General features: G+C 38.7%; 2 protein-coding genes across 2 annotated transcripts in view; both read left to right on the forward strand.

Annotated features, from left to right (window-relative positions):
- Positions 1–224: 224 nt before the first annotated feature.
- Positions 225–2,152, forward strand: LOC108772915 (mediator of RNA polymerase II transcription subunit 29). The gene is made up of 2 exons (XM_018538570.1): positions 225–429; positions 1,402–2,152. Exon 2 carries the CDS (start codon positions 1,409–1,411, stop codon positions 2,003–2,005), a length of 597 nt encoding a protein of 198 aa, XP_018394072.1. The 5' UTR covers positions 225–429; positions 1,402–1,408; the 3' UTR covers positions 2,006–2,152.
- Positions 2,153–3,664: 1,512 nt separating this feature from the next.
- The window catches only part of LOC108772914 (serum response factor homolog), a 4,730-nt gene continuing 274 nt past the window's right edge, over positions 3,665–8,120 (forward strand). Inside the window, exons 1-2 of the mRNA XM_018538569.1 lie at positions 3,665–4,300; positions 7,755–8,114. Of these exons, the coding sequence (XP_018394071.1) occupies positions 3,803–4,300; positions 7,755–8,114 (858 nt within the window). The 5' untranslated portion in view covers positions 3,665–3,802. The remainder of the gene's footprint in view (positions 4,301–7,754; positions 8,115–8,120) is intronic.

Here is an 8,120-nt window from a genome sequence, read left to right on the forward strand (position 1 = left end):
CCCCCCGGACGCCATGCGTGGATTCGACTCGGCTCTCGTCGCCGTGCGCGTTGATTGGTCCGCGGAGTCGCCAATGAGGCGTCGTCCGACGTTAAGGCACAATTCGCAGCAATTCACTGCGGCGCGTGCGCGAGTGCCGGCGACCGAGTCCAGTGTTTGCACTGGTCTGCACTTTACAGTTCCATAGTTTATCTAACCTATAATAGTTTGTGTATATACATTCGCGCTATTTTTGCAAAAATATTGTGGAACGGGATATTAAAGAGATAGTAGCGAGAGATTCTGCGCTAAAGTATCCCGAGATGTGACGAGAAGGCACCTTAAGAACCTTTTAATTCTAAGGAGGGATCAGTCAAAAGAGAAATATACATTCCGATTAACTGCCGTCAAGGTTTTCGTTCAACTTGGCCAACAAATTTTTTAAAAGCGGTAAGAGATGCGAAGAAAGATCCTTTTATAAATTAATAAAGTAATCGAATTGGAAAAAATGCTCTTCTCGGGTAGGTTCAAGAAGGTTTGGAGTGCCTGACTGAATAACATCTTTCATGATAAATTCTTTGCGATGTTTTGATATACATTATTATTCAATTAGCAGTAAATTTAATTTATGATATTACTATTCCAGCTTTAGGACTTTTAAAGAAATAAGGCTAAAATGCACAGAAGTGATATTCCTAAACATAGTTCAATTGATATAAGTTGAAATTAATTCTTGATATATAGCTGTCGAGAAACACTTTTAGAAAATTTTCTCTTTTTTTAAATTAAATTTTGTTGTTATTTATTGATATTACATAGGGTGACCATAAGCTATATTTGTAAGTAGGACTTTCATAGTGAAAAAGTAGTACAAAAGTAGTACACCACCGACCCAAAAAAAAAAAGGATAAAATGGATAAACATACAATGCATGAGATGGACAGGCATTTGATATACACGACATTGCATCAATTATATATTTCATGTTTTACTGTTTAACACATTTTTCATCACTTTTTAGCTTCTTTATAAATAAAAATGTTAAATCCTAAACATATTAATTATCACATTTTAATCACAAGAGGTTTAACATAGGTTTTTTCTTTAAAATATTACATTATTAACGACTTACTGTAAATCATAATATTGTAAATATAATTGTAATAAGTCTAATGTAAAGTCAAAGAACATTTTAATCACAAGTTTTAACATAGGTTTTTTCTTTAAAATATTACATCATTAACGACTTACTGTAAATCATAATATTGTAAATATAATTGTAATAAGTCTAATGTAAAGTCAAAAGAGTACACATTGAAAACCCGCCCAGACGTCCGCAAAAAGAGTACATGTCCAGGAAAAAGAGTACAGATGGTCACCCTAATATTACATATATTGAACATGGCAAATTAAAAATTATAGGATCAAGATGAATATCCCGCCGATTCAACAGCCAGGTGCTATGGGTGTGGGACAAATGGGACAGCCGGTAAACCCTCAGTTACCTCAGAATCAACAACAGGCACAACAAACGCAGCAGCAGCAAGTGCAGCAGCAACAGCAGCAGCAGCAACAACAGCAACAACAAACACAGGACAAGCTCGATAATATTTCTAAAGTAAAATCTCTGGTTGGACCTTTGAGGGAGTCATTAGCCATAGCTCTTAAAACTGCCGCGCAGACATTGCATCAAAATAGCTTGGTCGACGTAGGAACCATGAAGGGCATAGAGCAGCCAGATCACCGATTTAACAAGAATATGGAAGAATTCTATTCTATTTGCGACCAGATAGAGCTGCATCTGAAGACCTCCGTGGAATGTCTGTCCCAGCATTCCAGTTCAGTTAGATACCTACCGATGTCTGTTATCACAACTCGCACCGATACAGTGAGCACGCAGGAGGGACCAGCGTTGTCTTATCCACAGTTCCTAATGACAGTGCGCGCACAAGTGGCATACGCTCGCGAGATTCATGACACTCTTATGTCTCACGCTCGCGCGATATCATCTGGTGAACAACCTTAATTTCTGTTAATTCTAAAAAAATGTTTCAAATCCTCAGTAAAACGAGACATTATGTGAGGTGTTGCTAGAACAATCGTATTTTATGGTATAGTAATAAGTTTTTTTTAGAAGATATTGATTATGAAGATATTATTTAATAAATTATATACAAACACTGAAATATATATACATTGTTATTATGTAATTAATATTCAGAACAGCACGCAAAATCCCATCTAGTTATCCAGTTTTCAGGCTTTGATAATTAATTTTATATCAGAAAACTCCTTAATGTTTTGTACATATAAACCAAGTAATGCGATATTTTGTGTGCCTTGTGTGTAGAAAGAAAAAAATTTTAAACAAATTTTCTATGTACATAGGATATCTTAATACGTTTGAAGAATATATGTGTTTGATGACTGAAATGGTTAAAATTAATCGTGAAGACTTAAGTTTTCATTAAGGTACCTCTAGTTTAAATAGTAATATTTTATACTTTTATAGGAAGAATCATGATCTCACAATCTACATACAAGCTACAAGATATTTATTGACTAAAGAATTTCATGGATGATACAAATTGATACAGGACAATTTTTAGACCGAGGTTTAACTTATTCTTTATTTCTTTTTAATTCTAGAATTGGAAAGAAATGAAAAATAAGTTGAACTTCGGTTAACTGGGCGTTAAAGCTCAATTCAACTTTCATCTTTTTCTAATTTCTAAAACTAGAAAAGACCAAGTTAATTGAACTAATATTAAAATTAAATACACACATTAGCGATGTCCACTTCTATCAATGTAGATTAACTTCGATTTATCGTCTTTTTAGAACCAAAGAATGACGAGTTAATTAAACCGAAATTAAAATGAGACTACATTGTGGTAAGTCAATAAAATTGCGAAACGCAACGAATGTTCGATCGCAAGTTTGTATGACATCGTCAACATCTCGTTACGAGTTCCGTGAACGAGATACTGCCCGGAGGCACGCACGTCCCCCCCTCCCCCTCCCCCCCCCACGCTCCGGTAATGCCATGCCGAAAGTTCGCACGTAGCGTCGTCGGCGGTACAATAAACTCGGAAGTAAAGTTTACATTCCGTATAACAGCTATACGGTCGGCCGCCGCGATTTGCGGTCACGTATACAGCAGAAATGCAGATCGGCCAGGGGGGGCCGGAAAGGCGTGCAGGAAGCGCTACTGTCAGTTGGATTGGTGTTTCGTAGCGGCGCGCCGTACGATCATTCGAAAAGGAAGGACCACCTCTGTTCACCATATTTGGCAAACTTTCCCTAATATGGTAACGTCTACTTCTAAATATGGCAGCCGGGGACGCCCTCTCGGCGCGCGGTGTACCACTGCGCGACGACACTCGCGGCCGAATATCGTCCGAACGGAGACACGTACGGACGATCTGACGTGCGGACGGGACAGGACGGAGCCTCGGAGATTTTTCGATATCGATTTCGGCGCGGATCCCCGTCCCGTCGCGGCCACGGCGTTACGACGGACTAGTTTTTTTACGGCGTAGCCGCGCTCTGGTGGGGGAACGTCGGGCCGCGCAGCGCAGCGACACGCGGAGGCATCGCGGCTGATCGCTGCAGAGCCAAGCGGCACACGTAGGTCAAGTTACGATACTCCGCTTGGCGCATTCAGTTCGCGGGGAGCGCTCGTGCGGTGCGCGTTGTTGTCCCGTGTTCCTCTAGATGATCGATCACGTGGTGGACCCTGCGCCGAGTTCCGCACGCGATTCCGTCGCGAAGACGCGCCGCCGTCGTGGGGAAGGGATTAAATGTGCGCGCCGACGCCGCGATGGACAACCCTAGCGGCGGAAGAGACGGTCGGTACACGAGCCTCGGCTACAGCATGGGGATGATCGGGAGCGATGCTGGCACGGAAATCTACGGCCGACCGTCCACCTCCCAGCTCGCGGCGGCGGCCGCGGCGGCGGCTTCGCAGATAGGCCGCGGCGGCGCCACCATGATGTCAGCCGCGGGCGCCGCGACGCCAGGCGTCGGCCCCGTTCAACGGGGCATCAAGCGCAGCATCTCCGACGTCTGCTACGGCGACGACGGTAATAATCCACGGCAGCAATCGCTCGCCCAGGGAATGCCCGCCGGCGGCATGCCCGGCGACTGCGTGCCCGACAATCTCGACGAGTCCTTCACCAGTCTAGGCCAGCCGAAGAAGTCACCCCCCTCGAACGGCAAGAAGACTAAGGGCCGGGTGAAAATTAAGATGGAGTACATCGACAATAAACTACGGAGATACACCACGTTCTCCAAGAGGAAGACCGGCATTATGAAGAAGGTTTGTATCGTAACGATCGACACGGGGCAAACCTATAATAGCTGATGATGTACTCGATTGCACCGCGGAGTACCCGGCGCTCTCTCTCTCTCTTTCTCTCTCTGTTACGCGCGCGAAGGGCGCAGCGACTCGACACGGCGTCGTCTGTCTCTCTCTCTCTCTCTCTCTCTCTCTCTCGCGTCTTGTTCAAGTGGGCTCAGCAGGGGGAGAGAAAGAGAAAACAGAAAAAGAGAATGTGCACGTGTGTGTGTACGCGCGCGCGCGCGTCAGACTGTGAAAATAGTACCCACGTCGTCGACGAGAGCAATCGGAGTTTCACGTGCGTTTTCTCTCCGATTGTCGCGACGACAGCGACTGGATGCTGCGCGAGGGGCTCCAGCGCGTGCGCGCTCGCGCCCGCGATTTACGAGTGACAGTACTCTTCCGCGGCTATTACACGCTTTGCTAAAGGGGGCCGGTTGCTTGCACTTGAAGCTGCCAGTTAGCGTTCACTTTTTGTGCACCGCTCCCTCGGAGACTGTAATCCAAATCTCTCCCAAGAGGGGAGAGCGATCTCTCCCAATTCCTTCATCTTTTTCCTTTTTATTCGAGACACGAAGAGGACAATACGATTGAATCGAGAGACTGTATCGCTGAATCTTGTCACCGTATCTCAAGTTAGCGAAATTAATTACTGTTTTTATTAATAAATGATCGAATTAAATCTCAGATACTTTATACATGAATTAGATAAAAAACCAGTAAAGTTAATTTAGCACGAATTTCTATAGTCAAAAGTAAATACAAAAATTTTTACATATTTTTATAATATATTTATACCTGGACGCGCGTTTCGTTTAATTAAAATTTTTTTAATATTTATGACGACAAAGATTTCACGATTTTTCATAAAAAAAATGTTTTCATCGGCGTTCTTACATAAATTTTGTGAGTGGAAATTAAAGTTGATTGGTCCCAAAATTGTTGCAATTGTACAAATTTTTAAATAATTATTGGAGCAATTTCTTATTTTTGTCACAATCTCGATAAAGTATGTGTGTCCTTTTCCTTTCTATTACACTATCCTGATAATTTTTTAATAATTTTTTTATCTTTGTCAAATAACACTATTGTCTCACACATTTTTCTACAATTTAATACAATTAAGATACACTTTTTTCTACGCTTTAATAATATAATTTTCCTTCACTAATATATTTTGTTATTTAAAATCAAACATTAATTCAGCTCGAATTGTTCAGATAATGAAAATTGCTTCTATTTTTTTGTATGCAAATAAAAAGTATATAAATATGTTTTATAAACGCATGAAACATAAAGAAATGTCAGAAAATCACCGTGTTAAAAAATTAAAAAATTTTTTCTTTAAAAATTGAAATAATAATTTGAATACATTGTTATTAAATCTCTCGATCTCATTAAACATTTTAGATAGTAATATCGCTTGAAGATATTTGAATGATCTGGAAAGTTATAAACCTTAAAGGTTGAGATCGCGGAATATTGTTCCTTAAAAAAGAAAAGAATATTTTTTACTAACTTCTCTTCTCTCTCTCTCTCTCTCTCTCTTTAGTAATACATGTATTTTTCGAGTGAATAAATTATAATAAAATTGGGTGTTTCTACAGAAAGGCGACTATTGATTCTGAACTACGTTCTCTCTTCTTCCCTCGCCTTCCAATTTGTTACTTTATCCTTGAAATTTTTCTTTTTACTGTTTTAAACAAATATCTCTGTTTTTAAATGGAAAGAAACTTGTCATAAGCGTAATATAATAAATTGCGAAACTATAATATTTGTATATTCATAATCTAGAAATATAATTTTAATGACATCGTTTATAAATAATTAGGATGCGTTGAAACGGCATATGTTAATTTCGATTTATTAATGATATAATTTGCATTATAAAATGTTTGAAGAAATAATTTTGCAACTTTTATTTTAATTATTTTTTATAAGATTTTAAATTTCCAATTAAAAAAATTAATTACTTTATGAAAAATATATGTTTAATATAAATAAAACGGAGTAATATCAACAAAAACGGTAAAATATGTAAAATTATATTATTTGGGCAAGAATTTTGAATTAAATCGTTTCGGAAATGATTAAATTCATGATCTCATGTTTAATTAAAGACACGCGATTGAAATTGCACAAAGAACGTGCATAATTAACGAGGTGCACATATAAAAAACGATGACTAACCATCTAAAATTGATTAAATATTACTTTTTCTGTAACTCTTAGATTTTAACTAGATATCCATCTCAAAACTTGTGTATACATTTTTAATTGTTTTAGAAATGATCTGAATTGTGTTTTAATAGAAAATGTTATAAACGATTCATCTCCTTGATAAAAAAATTTGAATTTCAGTTTTTACATATTTCGCAAAACATTTCGAAAATAAAGAAAATAATACTCACATGGTTGCATACATACATATAGATATAAATATTACACCATATACTTGAGACAAGACATGTTAGTGATAATATATAATATGTTCATCATATTCTTAAAATTGAATTACGATACTCTGATTTTATAATCTCATAATATTACAAATTTTTACAAATTTTAATTTCGTCATTTATTAACTTATAAACTGATAATCCCATGCTTTATGGTGAGAATTGTCGGTATAAAGATGTCAGAATTTTGGCGAAAATTTAAACAACTGTTTGGGAAAGACATGTATACAAAAATTAACAATGTTCTCTTCCTGTTCTTCATGGTATATCAAGAAAATGTATTTTAAAACTATTAATTTATTCTTTTTTACAACATTTATAGATGCTAGACGTCAGTATTGCAAAATCACGTATGTAGAAGTTTTTATAGAAGATGTACATATCGTATTACTTTTAAAAGATTTATCTGATATTTATGCGGTATCATCTAAATGACATGTAATATGATTATGTTTTCGTTATTCGCGATTGTTTTTATGTTATTTCTTAAAGTGATTTTTGACATTGAATGTTTCATATTGATATTAGTATTAATAATACGCAATATTCTATTTAAAAATCGAGGAAAATATATTCTAATATTTCGTGAGTCAAGTATCAATATGAAATATTACAACAGTTTATCGCAATGACAATGATAGTACAACACGCAAAAAGAATATCTCACGTAACACAGTAATAAAGTATCATAAAAGCAGAGATCGTGTTTATATACAATACATTAGTAAAATAAATACACTCGTCTTTTTCTAGTCTTTCATTAGAAATCTTCAAGTAAGGAATTGAACATCATACTTTTGAGGATCTTATTCGACAATCTCTAGTCTTTTATTTATGAAAGAGGGAGAAACTGGACGAGCGTATTTTACGTGAACACAAATAGCGATAGAAAATATCTGAACGAAAGAAAAAAAAGAAGTAAATCCGGAAATTTATATCGGAGAATTAACGAGCTGTCGATGTCGTATTTGCAGGCGTACGAACTGTCGACGCTGACCGGTACGCAAGTGATGTTACTGGTGGCGAGCGAGACCGGCCATGTGTACACGTTCGCAACGCGCAAACTGCAACCGATGATCACGAGCGATGCCGGGAAGGCGCTGATCCAGACGTGTCTGAACAGTCCGGACCCACCGCCGTCGGGCTCGTCGGGCGACCAGAGGATGTCGGCGACCGGCTTCGAGGAGACCGAGCTGACGTACAACATCGCCGACGACGAGCAGAAAGTAAGGCAACTGGTGTACGGCTCGCCGCACGGTGGCTCGCTGCACGCCGGCTATCCTGGTACCGGGCCCGGTAGCGGGCCAGCGGGCGGGCCGACCGCGGGGGCCCATCCGCCG

Source organism: Cyphomyrmex costatus, unplaced genomic scaffold (genome assembly GCF_001594065.2).
Source record: "Cyphomyrmex costatus isolate MS0001 unplaced genomic scaffold, Ccosl1.0 scaffold193, whole genome shotgun sequence".
NCBI classification, from domain to species: Eukaryota; Metazoa; Arthropoda; class Insecta; order Hymenoptera; family Formicidae; genus Cyphomyrmex; species Cyphomyrmex costatus.

Coding starts and splice junctions, on each gene's coding strand:
- LOC108772915 (XM_018538570.1), top strand. CDS start 1,409: ATGAATATCCCGCCGATTCAACAGCCAGGTGCTATGGGTGTGGGACAA.